Source organism: Manis javanica, chromosome 15 (genome assembly GCF_040802235.1).
Source record: "Manis javanica isolate MJ-LG chromosome 15, MJ_LKY, whole genome shotgun sequence".
NCBI lineage: Eukaryota > Metazoa > Chordata > Mammalia > Pholidota > Manidae > Manis > Manis javanica.
Window position 1 is genome coordinate 83414274 of NC_133170.1, and position 16411 is coordinate 83430684.

Below are 16411 nucleotides of genomic sequence, written 5' to 3' on the forward strand. Positions count from 1 at the left end.
GGCTGTTCTGGCCTCAGTCACAAGTCTGGGTGAAGGCATGGAAGTGGAATGCTGCAGGTGGGGCAACTGCTGTGATCAGAGCAGGGTTGTGTGTGCACTTAGTGTGTGTATGAAGGTGTGAGAGGTTAGTTTAGAAGGTGGGATGGGTTCAGGACTACTTGAGAGGGTACTGAGGGCACAATCAGAAGTTTGGGGCTGGGAATAAGGGGCTTTAAAGGGATTTCCCTAATGGAAATTGATTGGCAAAAGTCTTTGTGCTGCTGACTGGGCTGGTGAGTACATGGGCAAAGGGAGGGAGTGCATCTAGGTACAGAGGAGAAATCTAAACTTGGTAGCCAATTGACTAGCGCTTTGGAGGAAGTCAGAGATGTTTCAGTATGATTTACAGGGATGATAGAGATGGGTAGTCTCTGAGAAAATTAGGAAGGGAAACAGATGTGCAGGAAGACAGTTTGGTTTTAAATGAAGTGAGCTAGAGCTTCTAGTAGGTTATGAGATGGGGGTGTGGGATTATCCACATACTCAGCCTTTTCCAGTTCTTGTTACTCCTGCTACATCAGTGACATTTGTTTCCTTCTGATAGTTTTCCTGGACCTTGGGGCTTAGCACTGTCCCCAGACCCAGGAGATAAGCCCGAGGCCTGGTATCCTAGTCATTTTGTAGAATATAGACCTTGATGTCACTACTGCACTCATGACAGAAGCCATAATCTGGAGCCTACCCCAACTCTTCAGAGAAATATTGGCTTTCTGAGCTATGCAAATTCCAGCAAAGTTTGTTTTCCAACTAGAGCATGTATTGGGTTTTGGGGGAATCCTCATGCCCAAATTCACTTTCACTAAGCAAGAATTTAGCCCTGCTAGGGTATTGGGGAGAGAAGGTTGCTGAAATCCAGTTCACTCAAGTCCTCCAGGATATGCTTTGAATTGGGCCTTTCTTTCATCATTCAGCACTCTCCCCTGCCTCTATCAGTGGCCCCTGGTGCTTGAGGAGAACATCCCCTACCTTTCGTTTTTCTCCCTTTTGGGCTTAGACTTGGGAGTTCTTGGAACGGTGCAGTTTTGTGTCAGAAGTACTAACTGGGGTAAAGCGCCAAAGAGGGGCATTCTTAACAGATGATGTCTCTCTTCATGAACTTCCAAAACTAGTGGTTTGTCTGCCACAGCATGGCTTGAAAGTGCTGTTTCACTTCCTTATCTTTTTCAGCACAGCAAAACAGACTTTCCTGTGCCATTACTTAGCTAGAATACTTTTAACTGTATTTAATAGCAAACAGTAACTTAAACAGCTAAAATGGAAGGAAACTTGGTCTCACCTAAGTTGTCAAGCTCAACTGAGCTTGTGGCAGCTGTTACGTCATTGAGGACAAGCTACTCTGTCCACTGCTATTTGTTGGCTTTGCTAGGCAGCTGGTTCCCCTCAGTTACCGAATGTCTCTTGCAGTCCCAGGCTTTATTTACATCGGCATCCAGAGGATAATAAAAGAGGTCTATTTTGGGAATGTTTCCCAGACTTGCCCAGTTAGTTTGTCCTTGTTTCTGATGCCCTAAACTGGGTCATATGCCCATTCTTCCATCAAATGTTGGTAAAAAGGGAATAGAACTATTGAAGATTCAGTTATGTTATCTTTGTTTCAGGATTGTGCTTGTCTCATTTACAAAGAAGGGCCAGGGGAACTTCCATCTTAATAGAGCCTGGCTTACAAGACACTCAGTAGCTCTCTCCTGAAGGCTGTACTCCATTTCCCCCCACTTTTCACTGATTACCACTGACTTTCCAAGTACTGGCTGTTTAGCTGCTTCCTTTGGGAGGCACTATCCTTTTCTCTCCTAACACCCTTCCTTAAAGATAGGTTTTCCATGAGGTTCTCTATAGCCCTCCCATTTTGAGGGGGCCTTCCACATCCCTAGTTTCTCTTATTGCATATCCTTGCAGCTCTGATTGCTTCTAATCTCATGCCTGCTAGACTTCCCAAAGTTGCTCCATGTAAGGTATCGTTACCTGAGATAACACTTCCTCCCGCCCTTACCCTCAGTTCAGGCTCTTAGTGCCTGGAAGACTGCATTAGCTTCTCTTTTGCCTCCACTCCCTCTCATACACCAAAATGATTTTGTTAAAATCTGTATGTCAGTACTGGAGATCCTAGCCATGGCAATCAGACAAAACAAAGAAATACAAGGGCATCCAGATTGCTAAAGAAGAGGTCAAACTGTCACTATTTGCAGATGACATGATATTGTACATAAAAAACCCTAAAGAATCCACTCCAAAACTGTTAGAACTAATTAGTATCTGAATTCAGCAAAGTTGCAGGATACAAAATTAATACACAGAAATCTGTTGCATGCCTACACACTAACAATGAACTAGCAGAACCAGAAATCAGGAAAACAATTCCATTCACAATTGCATTAAAAAGAATAAAATATCTAGGAATAAACCTAACCAAGGAAGTGAAAGACCTATACCTTGTAAACTACAAGACACTTTTAAGAGAAATTAAAGAGGGCACTAACAAATGGAAACTCATCCCATGCTCTTGACTAGGAAGAGTTAATATTGTCAAAATGGACATCCTGCCTAAAGCAATCTACAGATGCAATGCAATCCCTATCAAAATACCTACAGCATTCTTCAACAAACGAGAGCAAATAGTTCTAAAATACACATGGAACCACAAAAGACCCCGAATAGCCAAAGCAATCCTGCGAAGGAAGAATAAAGTAGGGGGGATCTCACTTCCCAACTTCAAGCTCTACTACAAAGCCATAGTAATCAAGACAATTTGGCACTGGCACAAGAACAGACCCACCACAGACCAGTGGAACAGAATAGAGAGTCCAGATATTAACCCAAACATATATGGTCAATTAACAAACGATAAAGGAGCCATGGATATACAATGGGGAAATGACAGCTCCTTCAACAGCTGGTGTTGGCAAAACTGGACAGCTACATGTAAGAGAATGAAACTGGATCATTGTCTAACCCCATACACAAAAGTAAATTAGAAATGGATCAAAGACCTGAATGTAAGTCATGAAACCATAAAACTCCTAGAAAAAAACAGGCAAAAATCTCTTGGACATAAACATGAGCAACTTCTTCATGAACATATCTCCCCGGGCAAGGGAAATAAAAGCAAAAATGAACAAGTGGGACTATATCAAGCTGAAAAGCTTCTGTACAGCAAAGGACACCAACAATAGAACAAGAAGACATTCTACAGTATGGGAGAATATGTTAATAAATGACATATCCGATAAAGGGTTGACATCCAAAATATATTAAGAGCTCATGCAACTCAACAAACAAAAAGCAAAAAAGCCAATTAAAAAATGGGCAGAGGAGCTGAACAGACAGTTCTCCAAAGAAGAAATTCAGATGGCCAACAGACACATGAAAAGATGCTCCATCAGAGATGCTAGTCATCAGAGAAATGCAAATTAAAACCACAATGAGATACAACCTCACACCAGTAAGGATGGCTACCATCCAAAAAACAAACAAAATCAAATGTTGGCAAAGACGTGGAGAAAGGGGGACCCTCCTACACTGCTGGTGGGAATGTAAATTAGTTCAACCATTGTGGAAAGCAGTATTTTTTTTTTTTTTTTTTTTTTTTTCAATTAGCAATAATCGCGCCTCGGATAAACCTCATTGGCTACGATACTGCCACTGCGCAAAGCTGAAAGCAGTATTTTTAGTCCTCCAAAAACTAAAAATAGAAATACCATTTGACCCAGGAATTCCACTCCTAGGAATTTACCCTAAGAATGCAGGATCCCAGTTTCAAAAAGACATATGCACCCTTGTTTATCACAGCACTATTTACAATAACCAAAAATGGAGCAACCTAAGTGTCCATCATTAGATGAATGAATAAAGAAGATATGGTACATATACACAATGGAGCATTATTCAGACATAAGAAGAAACCAAATCCTACCATTTACAACAACATGGATGGAGCTAGAGGGTATTACGCTCAGTGAAATAAGCCAGGTGGAGAAAAACAAGTACCAAATGATTTCACTCATCTGTGGAGCATAAGAACAAAGAAAAACCTGAAGGAACAAAACAGCAGCAGAATCACAGAACCCAAGAATGGACTAACAGTTACCAAAGGGAAAGGGACTGGGGAGGATGGGTGGGAAGGGAGGGATAAGGGGGAAAAAGGGGCATTACAATTAGCACACATAATGTAGGGGGCGGGCACGGGGAGGGCTGTACAACACAGAGAAGACAAGTAGTGATTCTATAGCATCTTACTACACTGATGGACAGTGACTGTAATGGGGTATGTGTGGGGGCCTTGATGATGGGGGTAGTCTAATAACCATAATGTTGCTCATGTAGATTAATGATACCAAAAAAAAAAGAAAGAAAGAAAATCTGTATGTCTAGCTTCTGCTTAGCAACACACCTTTATTTCCTGCCGGCTACATCTCACTAATCACTGGCTAATGCTTTGCGCTTTGTTTGGTAAGGGGGAAAAAGGGGCATTACAATTAGCACACATAATGTAGGGGGCGGGCACGGGGAGGGCTGTACAACACAGAGAAGACAAGTAGTGATTCTATAGCATCTTACTACACTGATGGACAGTGACTGTAATGGGGTATGTGTGGGGGTCTGGATGATGGGGTAGTCTAATAACCATAATGTTGCTCATGTAGATTAATGATACCAAAAAAAAAAGAAAGAAAGAAAATCTGTATGTCTAGCTTCTGCTTAGCAACACACCTTTATTTCCTGCCGGCTACATCTCACTAATCACTGGCTAATGCTTTGCGCTTTGTTTGGTAAGCTACATTTGTTCATTTCTATCTTACCATCTTTTAGCCTGAAAAGGAAGCCCTTACTGGCAGTTCCAACCCGTCCTCCCCCCCAAGCTACACCTACAATTGCTGGTCCAACAAAGGGGAAAGAAAGGACACACAGGAAGGCAGAACTGGATTCAGGAGTCTGTGTTCTGCCACTGTCACTTGAGATTGTGGAACCAAAGCATGTGTAAGAATTCTAAACAGTATGATTCCTCAGCTTCAGAAGTAGACCCTAAGGGCAAATCTCCCTGGGTGGAGAGGGAAGATTAAGTTGAAGTACCAGGAAGAGACAAGTCACAGCTCGACCCACAAAGCCAGGTATTGTTGAAAGGCGACCTGCTCGCTTGTGTTCCTAGAAGCATAGAACAGGGTGGGCGGCTTCAGATCTATAGGCAGCACTCAAGACTCAGGCCTTTTCACCTTGCAGACAGAATCCAGGGAATGGCCTCATTATTTGACCCTCTAGCACAGTCAAAGTAGCTTTGATGGTTCCAAATGGACAAGCATCATGAACCTGGGTTCTTGAGGAGCTTAAAAGATAAATATTCGCACTTCAGATAGGACTGTAAAACCTTCAGTCAGGAAAGGGGACTTAAGATCCTACGGGTAGTATTTTGGTAGAATCCTTTCATATTGTGCATGTGATGAAAATAACTGAGCTGAGGAATGAGAGAAAAATTCCAAGGTATCACTTACCATAGGCAACACAATCTTGACAGAAATTCTACGGAAGAAAATTAGACTTTAATGGGTTGAATTAGAGCTCTTTTGAGTCATTTTTCTCTATAGGGGACTTTTGAGTTGGAGAACAGGATGTTAATAAACTACTGACTTTTGACCCAGTAAACACAGATTTGCTTGTGGTAAACTATCATACACATGGATTACCCAGTAAATTATTTTTCACACTTTAATATGGTCATCAGCCACGAGGCTACCATAGAGTTACAGGGTGAGCCCAGCCTAAAGTGGCCGGCGGGGGGCCTTTATAGGTCCTACAAATGCCATAGCTTCTTTTAACTAAATAAGGTAAAGAGTTCAGTTCTGTGAGTTTTAAAGAAAAATTAAAATTTAAGATCATTTCCCTCCAGTAACCTACTGAACCTCATGCATCAGCTAGTTAGAAACGAGGAAGGGATTCAGGAAGAAACAAGCAACAATGCCATTCGCTTCATTCGCACACTTAGTATATGCAACTTTAATCAACCAAAAGAAAAAATCCCAAATGTACAAGTGAAAAAAATCCGACTGTTGACACAGACTTAAACTAATATCAGCTACTTTTATGTACAGCTGTATAAGTTCAAAAAAGCTATCCTATATGTATATACAAAAATTATACACAGATCTGTACATAAGGGTCTATACATTTCCTCAGAACCCTTAGGTGCCACCTCTTGGTGAAGACACCAACATTTCATTCACATATCTTACAAAAAAAAGACTATTTCCAGGATTGACAACACTGCATCCTGTATTCAGAACATGCAGGCTCCACGCATTTGGTTAAGATCCTTCTGTCAATGCAGACCATGTCAGGTGCCTGGGCCCCCTAAACAGCTTTGCACAGTAAAAACCCATAAACCAACCCAAGATGCAGAAGCAGCCCTGACCAGGGTGCTACCTTAGGTCCAGGCTTAGGTAAGCCTCCCTGCCATGCTCACTGGCGGTACTCCAATTCATCTACACTGATGACTTTGGCAGGCATGGAGGGCAGGGGCTGTTGGAGCACATCTGAGCCAAACCACTTGGCAAGACCCACCGGGGAGCTGCTTCTCTGGCTGGGGCGGTGCTCCAGCTGGGAGTGCATGTGGGGCAATGACCGGCTGGGCACATTCTGAGGGGTCGTCTGAACACTGACAGCTGCTGCCTGAGAACCGGAGCCTGGAGGATGAAGAACTGTGGTGATAAGAAGGAAGGATTATCATTCAGAGCACAAGAGAGAAGTAGTTTTCTACTTTATGAGGCTGTGTTTCACCAAACCCTATCCATAAAACGCCAAACGGAATTCTTTACCAGATGATTTATTCTACAGCTTTCTTAGGAGACTCCTTTGCAAAATACTAGAAACATTGGAATCCATACTAAGAACTCATCCTAGATGACATGACCGCTGCTCCTCATGGTAAGCAGCAGCATCACAACACACTAACTGGTGAGAGGGCCTCGACTCTGGGCAGTTCCTATGCTGAATCTAAGAGGTAAAGGCCAAACAAAGCCAAAGTACATTTGGCTGTCCCACTGTCTGTATAGGAACAGGAATTCCAGATTCCGTAGAGGTTGGTTTACTTCATCCTGTTCTCTGGTTACACCCTTACCCTAATCTTAGGATAAAGAATGAATCATCAGTGTCAATTCATTTTCCTCCACTGGAAACCAGTTCAAAAGCTTGAAGCCTTTTCAGCCCATCCCCAGCTCATGTGGCCCATCCCTGAACCTACCTGAGCGCTGTATCTGCTGTTGCATCATTGCCAGATGCAGAGGTGTCCCAGGACGAGGGTTTAGGAGAGGGTGACTAGCAGCAGGTAAAGGGTAAAAGGGTTGACCCAGGATTGGGCCAGATATTCCCTGCAAATGAGTCAGGTCCATCCCAGGAGGAAGCACGCCTGTTGGGAAGAAAGAATCTGGTGAGAAGTAATCTTAATCCACCTGGAAATTTTCAAGCTTGACTGTGTAGTTTCGCTGATCTGAAAGTTCATTAAAAGAACAGAGATGTTCAAACAAGGTCCCTCATCTTTTAATGGACTGAGGGATGGGATGAATTTGACCCACTGCCCATCAGTTTGACAGAAAAATCTAATAATATCTTTTTTAGGGATAAAAACCTCCCACAGTATATTACCTTCATCAGTTCTAGCAACTGTTGTCATGCCAGGTCAGAAACTCACCGGCTTGGAGCAAACTTGGAAGATGCTGTGGATGCACTCCCTGGGCTAGCATCCTTTGGACCAACCCTGGGTGAAGCTGGTGAGCAGGCCGAACAATTGGGACATGGGGAACAAGGGGAACTTGGTGGACAGGGCGGAGAAAAGGTGTTCCTGGAACCGGGGATGCTAAAGTGGGTGTTTTTCTCCCAGTTGCTTTAGGTCGATACTCTGGTTCTTTGGTGTAACGGTTGGTCTGGGACAGTGGGATAGAACATGAAGACCGCTGCAATGTCGACAATTTGGGATTTGTAGTGGGAGAAGAGTCTCGATCAGCATTGGGCTCAGAGCTGGATGACAGGAGGTTCTCTGTAAGGATGCAGACAGAGTATTTTGGTACTGGCAAACTTCTCCCAAATACTTTTACTCTCAGTGAGCTAGTAATTTCATTACGTAGAAAGCTCACAGTCATTACTTTAGCCCATCAACGAATTTAGAGGACTGCACCATAGGGACCATTGCTTGCCTTATGAACAGGCCCAGTTGAGGTGGCAGAAGTAGTGAGGGACAGCTGGGACTAGACTCTGTTTACTAGTCTTCCAACACTCTTGCTGTAACAGAGTTTATTTTTGTTACACTCTAAAAAACCAAAGGCTCTTATGTAACAAATGACGTAACTCTTAAAAAGCCCGTGTCTTTATTCTTAAAATCCTCCCAATTCATGAATAGCTGTGGGCAAGTGAGCTTGGCATTTCAGGTCTGGAGGTCCAACTCAGCTGGGTGCCTAGCTCTGCCCATCTGACTGGTCTGGGCCTGTGTGGGAACTAGTCCTGTCCTAGTCAACCTCTTGGGGTTAACATGCTTTTTAGCCTAAGGAGAAAATCAAGTGAGTAAAATTATGTAACTCCATCAAAGCAGAAAGGTTAGACAGCAGTTACGGTCTGGTGAAAGAATATGAGCTGCCTTTTAATAGGACCAACAGGATTTCTTATTCTCCAGAAGTTTTACCATAGGCAAAAATCTCTCAGACCCAATAATCTGGATCTGTGTAAACCTACTTATTAGAATCTGTTTCACCATGTCATTATCACAACTGTACAACTCCTAAAAGCCTCTCACACTTTCTATATACTTTCAGAAAATACTTACAAAATATACTCTGTATATTTACAAGATATACACTTTCTATATATTTCCCACATCCAATACACTTTACTCACTGCACAGATTTTGTTGGAAGACTTAATCTTCATAGATGAGAGAACTTCTCAGAAGAAAAAAACAGTTGAACTATGTCTGCCAAACGTAGTACTAATTCAACTTTGAAGCTTCAATTAGGATCCTAAAGCTCCTTCTCCCTGTGTACTACTAGCACGCATATCATTATTAGGTTGGTCAGAATTTCAAGCAGCTATGCAAATAGCTATGTAAATAGTCACCACAAATAGCTGTGAGCTGGTCTAGCCCTCCTCCCTGTCAGATACAGAACTATGGTCCAGAGGGGTCAGGGGCCTTGCCAGCGCCCTGCAGAGAAGCAGGTCCGGCTGGCCAGCACTCAGGCCCGTGACGTGTCGCATACTCTCTGGCAGTACACCCACGGTCCTGCAGTACCTTCACTGGCCCTCTGATTGTCCTCTTTACTGTCACCAAGAGCTACTTTTCCAGATGCTGGCTCCTCCTTGCTTCTCTCTTTGCTCTCATACATCTTACGAATCACTGATGTAGGGGTGAAGGAAGGAGACAGCTGCAGAGAAAAACAATCTATTAGCACATTGTCTGAATGCCTTTTCCTAATCAAGCAAGGATTAAAGGGCCACACTACTCAGTGTGAAGTCTGCTTACTGGCTATATGTGGCAAAGGCCAACTCCAATGTTCTGGGCTCTAGCTAACTGAGGAAAAGAAACAGGAAGGGCCAAACAGGTGGTGGTCTCAACTACAGCACCCCTCCCTCACAACTCACTTTTCATCAAAACCAGGATTTAGCTCTAGCACAAAGGTAGTTAAAGCACAGAGGCTTCAACTTACCTACGTCTGTGCTGATGGAGAACAACTTAGGCATTTACATTTCCCCAGCCCAGGATGAGGCAGGGAATAAAGTGGCTAGAAATATACTCTGGAGCAGTAGCCCTTCTAGCTGGGAAAGGACATTTCACAGACAGCCTCAGAACCTAAATTTCTCTATTCCTAATGTTTCCCATCTTAACTTGGCTACCAGAAAATTCACAATTATCTTAATAGCCTCTTCAGCCACTAGGAGTAACATTCTGGGATCATTTGTTCCCATCTCTTCATTGCCTATTTCTACTTTGATGTTTTTATTATGCATGCAACTTTTCTCATTAAATTACCCCAAACATCGCAGGCCACTGGGCATGATTGATGAACAGAAAAGCTCCTTCTAGACCCTGCCTTCAAGGTGCTTGGTACACACCACTTGAGGTCCTGAAGCAGAGTAATTATTTTTTCCCCTTGTCTGTCAGCTTTGACTATGTGATAAAGGTCTGTGGGGAATGAAACTGAAAAAAAAAAAAAAGCTGGTACATGAGTCAGTTGTAAAACTAGATTTGTCGCCACAAATAGGCAAACCCCTCCGTCTCAGCCTGAAGTCCTATCGAGACCTGAATTTGTGAACTCATCCTCTGGACTCTCCATAATCTGACCCCAAGTCATCCCATCTGCCTCACCTCCTGTCTTTACTCTTGTCCCTCCTGCTCATCACTCCAACTTTTCTTTTGTTTGAACATCCTAAAGTCTGTATCACCTTGTGTGCTCTGGCCTGTATTTGTCTATCTGCTGGAACACTTTCCCCAGCATAGGGGCTTCACTAGAATCCTGAGTTAGACTGTATACTAAAAGGGGAAGACCTAATAAACATGCAGGTATGAAAGACTTAAAGTTGTTTCTGTGGTAGGCATTCAAGGACATAGTGATAAAAGAGGCACAACCAAAGAAAAGCCTAGAAGTCATTCACAAAGGCAGTACTGACCATGCTTGTGACAGAAGCGGCAGGGGAAGAAGAATTCCCTCGATGCACGGGTGCTGGTGACTTGGTCACTCGCTGTTGTCTGTGAACAAACCAAGTATCAGTGTGATCCCCAAGCTGTTCAAATTCTAAATCCTACAACCACACAACACTCATGACCATTCTGGGACTTTAACATCCTGTTTCCCTTATCCAGTCCAATTTCTCAAGTATTCAGTAAGTGCCTAACATATGCAAAACTGCATGCTAAATTCTAAGGGAAGACAAAAGCTTAATGAAACATGGCCCTGGGCCTTGCAAGAACTCTCAGTGCAGGAGATACTTTACTAACCTAGGGCAAATCAAGGCATGTAGACATAAGGTACTAACAAGGTATAATAGGGAGATAAGGGGAAGAAGGAATTACAGGGTACCCCTACTGAAGGGACTCTGGGAAAGCTTTTTTGGGAAGCAGGTGCATTACACTGGGTGTGACCAATCAGAAACTTTAAGATGAAGAACAATGGCTCAGGTGGAAGGAAGTGGTACAGGGACCTGGGAAGGCCTTGGGAATGTAAGGTTTTCTGGGGCTGATGTATAGGTTATTTGTAGCCTATAACAGTGAGGCAGGCCAGGGAGGGCCTTCATCTGTGGGCCAGGCTATGTTTCAGAGGGTAGGAAGCAACAATGACTAGCACAGTGCCTGGCACAGAATTGATGCTCTGTGAAATGCTGGTTCAAATCAAACAGTTTTCAGCTATTTTAAGACCCAGTTACATGTAGCATTCCCCATTATTCCTGGTCTACACACAAGGTTGTTCCCAGGCCTCCCAAATAAAGTTTCAAAGAACAGACTTCCCTTCTCTCCTCAGACATTGTACTCACTCTCTCTCCCTTAACTTGGAAGAAAACAGGAAACAGTTGATGAAGATGTAAACAAGCTGAGAGAAGAATGAATTACATGAGCTCACTGGCTAATGAAAGCCCTCACTGCATTGTAGCCACAGAGGCCAAAGCCCAAATACAGTCAGTGATTCACAAACTTCTCTGAATCATGAACATATGGGACACCTAAACCCATGGCTGTCACACTGAGCCTCTGAGTATGACAATGAGGGGAGAAATGTATGAGTAGTATTCTGAATGATTAAGAGGTAAACCCCAAGTCTGGTGGTTCTGCACGACCTATCATTTCCTTCTGATACATATCTGAGCACCTACTATGTGCCAGACACCGTGCTAGATGCTGGGGATACAGCAGTAAACCTAACATGCACACAAAAGTCTCTGGCCTCATTATATTCTTGTAGTTGCAGAATAGAAAAAAGGTTACTCTCAGCAGGGAAACAGATAAAATAGTATGCTACAAGGTGGTAGGTACAGTAAAAAAAAAAAAAAAAGGGCAGGGAGAAAATCATGTGTGTTGGGGTACACAACTGAATACAGGCTGTTTAAGGAGGACCTGAGAGGCTGACATTTAATCCAAAAGGTGAAGGCTCCACTGACACTGACTTGGAGATCTACTTGCTAGTTTAAGAAAGTCACATTTTAAAACCTTTGTTTCTATATACATAAAATGTAGTTATTTACTCCATCTAACTCACAGAGTTGTTGCGAAGAGCAAATGAACTTCTGGATATCAAAAGTGCTTTCAAAGTCAAAAGATCATGTTAATGAATATTAGACATCATGTTGTACAGAGAAATCCGGTGACAGGCTAGGCAGACCAGTCCTGAGCTCTCTATTCAGGTTGAAGGCTACTACAGATAGGATGCATTTACGCAAAGGTTTGTGGTACTTACTGGTCTCAGTGTTTTCTGTGTCCACATATAAAACCAGCTAAAGACACACACAATGATACGGCAATTTTAACCACATCAAAACAGAAATACTTAATTACTAAGTACTATACGGGAAGGATGAACTATAGTGTTCATGGATGTACATTTTGGTGATAAAATTAAACCAATGAAGGTAGCAATTAGTTTTAAAGGAAGACAGGGGTCACTTCTTAAGGAGAAAAGGTATTATTGGAACATGGCACATGGAGGGCTTCTGGGTAGTTAACAAAGGAATTTGCCTTATAAGCTATACATTTGTTCAATACGTTTTTATCTGTTAATTTACAATAAAAGTATTGCTACCCCTTTCCCTCCTCAACTTATGGTTCATTTTATTACTTGTTGCAACTATGAAGAGAACAGGAGGACAGTGAAGTCAGCAGTCATTTGTTACCAGCTCTCATCAAAAACCCAACAAACTTACTAGCTCTGACCCACAAATCCTTGCTCAACAAACATACTTCAGAGGACAGTTTAATAACTTGACAAGGAATCGGCCGGGGGAGGAAACGAGGTGGAGTTTTACTTTTCATTATCTCGTAAGCGTAACTGCAAATAAGATTTTTATGAATGTATCTGTGTTAGCTATGAAGATGAATCCTTTAAATGAAGAATATAAATAAATTTACATTAGGATGAAAAACCTATGCCCCAGATTTCAACCGTATTTCTTCTACTGAACATCTGGAGATGGAATGCTCATCATAACTGTACAACATATCAGTGTGCACAACAGAATTATACTGTGGATAACTCATCGGCTAATCAGGAAAACTAATTTGCAAATCCCTGCAAGAGCAGGGTCAGTAACTTACCTGTTTCTGAATCCATCTCTGGTTCTGTCTACCTGCGGTTTGCCAAAACCAGGCTGGTAGAAGTTTGCTGTCTGCACTGCAAGGTCATGTGGCAAGGCCAGCCCCTCCAAAGCTGCCTGTTGCAATTCGAGCTGACTCATCTGCTGAACAGAAGTGGCAGAGGAGGATCAGAAGAATAAGGACAGTCGCACTTTCTACAAAGGTTTCTCTCTGCCCTTAGAAAGGTATGTTTAAGAAGCAGCTCAGAGAAATCACATATTGCAAACCTGAATGAACTGTGCTGCTATCCACTGAACAGGATTTTAAACGTTTAAGTGTGACTTTAATTGTCCACCAATTTTCTAGGCTTTCACTGAGCTTGAATTACAATTCAAAACCACTTCTAAGCACTGTAGCAAATCTCCATCCCATACACAACAGTAAGGGTGAAAAGCAAGTAACAGACTGAGTGTGAGAAAGAGTTCAGCTGGACCTGGGCTGTGACGGGGCTCATGGGCTTGCGCATGCCTTGGAATGGATCTCCGAGTAACTGCTGTGGTCCTGGTGTGAAACCTGTTGGGAAAGTCAGGGAATCAGTAGTCTCAAGATAGCACAAGGCCATCAGAGAGGCATTATAACTAATGCATGCTGCTCCTCGCTGAACACTATTTCTTTTGGGAAGTACTGGCTTCAGTGGCTGATGATGTCCATCGTCCTTCTGTGCCCCCACAGCGGGGCTGTGTGGACCTCAATCAGAGCACTAAGGACCTGAACTGCTGGTGCATCTGTCTTCCCCACTAAGTTGTCAGCAGATGGAGCTGAGACCTCTATCTGGGACAGAAGAGCTTTTCTAGCCAGTGATCCGGCCTATTATCACCAAGCTGGCTGACACCGAAGCAGAGGCCAGTGCTCTGGTTCACATTCTTCCCACTATATCTCCCTAATTATGAAAGGAGGATTATAAAAACTTTCTCTCAAGGAATGACTGACAGGGGCCAGAGTGGCCAGCAGTCTAAAGCGATCCAGAATGGCACGAACACTGTAAGATTCTGCATAACACTTTGCTAAGACAGCTTTCTGGAAATGCTTCTTCCGGTCACATTCTGAATTAGCCAGAAGACTTCACAGTTGATTGTGTGCCAACTTTATTATGTTGGCACAGAGCTACTTCCTATTCTGTCAAAAACCTAGGATGCTAAATTAATTTTTACACTGAATTCCAAAAAGAAGGAAGACCTAGAGCTATATCCAATTTAGACCGCTCTCAAGTGAAAAAGCGAAATAAAACTATAACATGAGTACACTTATCTAGAAGGGCAGCTGGGTAATAAACCATTCCATATTTGTGACCCCACCACACCCTGAAAAAAGTGTAATATATATATACATTGTAAGCGAGCTTTTTCTTTTCAAACTCTTCAAGAATGCCCATGAATAAGACTGACAGTTCTAGAGAACAAGTATAACCTTTGCAGGGGGCGGGAGGGCGAGGATGGGCAGATGTCCACGCACAAGAGTCGTTACCAATTGGTGATGGTATTCTAGGACGAAGGTAGTCTGCTGAGGCTGCTCGAGTATGAAAGACCTGTGACAAGGGAGGAGAGGGTGCTCTGTGGCTCAGCAGAGATGTTGTAGGCTCCAAGCTCCCCATAAGGCCACTCAGAAGACTGGAGGAAGCAGGTCTTGGAACTGGTGGGCCCAGAAGTTCCTAAAGGCAGAAAGTCAAATCCTTGTAAACAAACCTGGTTCTTCCTCCTAGTCAGAGGCTGTGGATTATGGGGGAACTTCTGGGAGCCAATGATGAATCCTCTCCCTCATGCTTCACTGAAGGACTTGGCACATGTACATGCAATACATTTCTCTGAATGTTCAGCTAGCAATTTCTAGCAAGTTGCACTACAGATTCAGGTTACTTTAAATTTCCACAGAAGTTACAAACCTGAAAACGAGATCAAGGGCCCATTTGTCATCTTTCTTCAGCCACCTCCCCACCCCATATTGAGATTAACAGCAACACAGAACTACATCAGGCAGCGACAACATATCCTTGCTTGCCAGGCAACATGGATCATTCTCTAAGGCCCAAAGCTCGACCGATACATAAAACCAGTTCAGACAACTACTGTTCAAGATTCCGAGGCCTTGGTATGAGACTGAAGTACCTGCAGGATGTTCTTAGGGACAGGCTGGCCTGGAATCTCAGCGGGGGACACCAAATGGCTTTCAAGGTTTCGCTAAAAAAGTCAAAGGAAAACTGGTTTTAACCTTCTTACACACTTAACTTACAGATTAACTGGGGACCACAAAAAAGCATCAAAACCTCCCCAGGGAGTTGGCACTTAATAGCAGAATGATGTCCAAATCATAGAAAACTAAGATTTTAACTTGTTCCACTAATCACACATGTCCCAAAGATCTGGGAATGGAAAAATCTTCACATGTATGTGCAAAGTCCACTCAGACCCTCAGACAAGGTCTTTTCCTTCCTGTGGTAACCCCAGTGCATTTCACTGTTTTCTAACACTGTGACCAAAAGAAGAGAAAAATAAAATGGTGAAATGGGGGAGGTATTTATTTGGTAAGAAGCCACAGATAGGAAATTTGTAAGTTTACATTTTTGAGGCAACCTTTGCTACCCACTATTTTCAAAGAGTTCATAGAGCACAGATGGTACTGAAAACCTAGTAAACACCAAGTAAGTTTGGCCAGAACTGTTATATTTCAAGAGTTTCATATCTCACGAAGTTTAAGCTTTATTATTTTAAACAAGCTATTCCATAATGCGTCTCATATATAGGATGAAATTCAAATCCTCCACATTTTGCTTTTTTAATGTAGCACCAGTTATTTTTTGCATCATCTTCTGCACTTTAGTCCTTGTGCCTGAAATACTTTCTCTGGTATAGTTTTCCTTCCACTAGACAGAGCAGCAAGGTCCACGGCAATGTCCTTAGGCATGACAAACAGCCCCAAGAAATCCATGTGTTGTACTGATGTTTTTGGAATTGGGACTGACTACAGATAACTTTAATAAGAGATCTCTTCAGGGGTCATTTAATTCCATCTAATAAAAACAGTGTTTACATACTACATGGCTTACATTGGAGGATGGACTTTATAATT

The 16411-nt window shown here is 42.8% G+C and overlaps 2 protein-coding genes and 1 pseudogene across 20 annotated transcripts in view; 1 reads left to right on the forward strand and 2 right to left on the reverse strand.

Annotated features, from left to right (window-relative positions):
* Positions 1 to 16411, forward strand: part of DRG1 (developmentally regulated GTP binding protein 1) — a 46174-nt gene that overhangs the window by 25061 nt on the left and 4702 nt on the right. The gene's annotated exons all lie outside the window — the stretch shown is intronic.
* Positions 3567 to 3690, reverse strand: LOC140846641 (U4 spliceosomal RNA; annotated as a pseudogene).
* The window catches only part of EIF4ENIF1 (eukaryotic translation initiation factor 4E nuclear import factor 1), a 41477-nt gene continuing 31057 nt past the window's right edge, over positions 5992 to 16411 (reverse strand). For 8 of the 19 annotated variants that reach the window (XM_073222228.1, XM_073222230.1, XM_073222224.1 and 5 more), the window contains 9 exons: positions 15451 to 15522; positions 14756 to 14996; positions 13782 to 13861; positions 13310 to 13452; positions 10678 to 10756; positions 9302 to 9434; positions 7715 to 8059; positions 7268 to 7432; positions 5992 to 6725 (listed from right to left, as the gene is read on the reverse strand). In XM_073222228.1, coding sequence (XP_073078329.1) covers positions 6487 to 6725; positions 7268 to 7432; positions 7715 to 8059; positions 9302 to 9434; positions 10678 to 10756; positions 13310 to 13452; positions 13782 to 13861; positions 14756 to 14996; positions 15451 to 15522 — 1497 coding nt within the window. In that variant the 3' untranslated portion in view covers positions 5992 to 6486. The remainder of the gene's footprint in view (positions 6726 to 7267; positions 7433 to 7714; positions 8060 to 9301; positions 9435 to 10677; positions 10757 to 13309; positions 13453 to 13781; positions 13862 to 14755; positions 14997 to 15450; positions 15523 to 16411) is intronic. The other 11 variants (XM_073222238.1, XM_073222237.1, XM_073222239.1 and 8 more) reach the window with 9 other exon arrangements.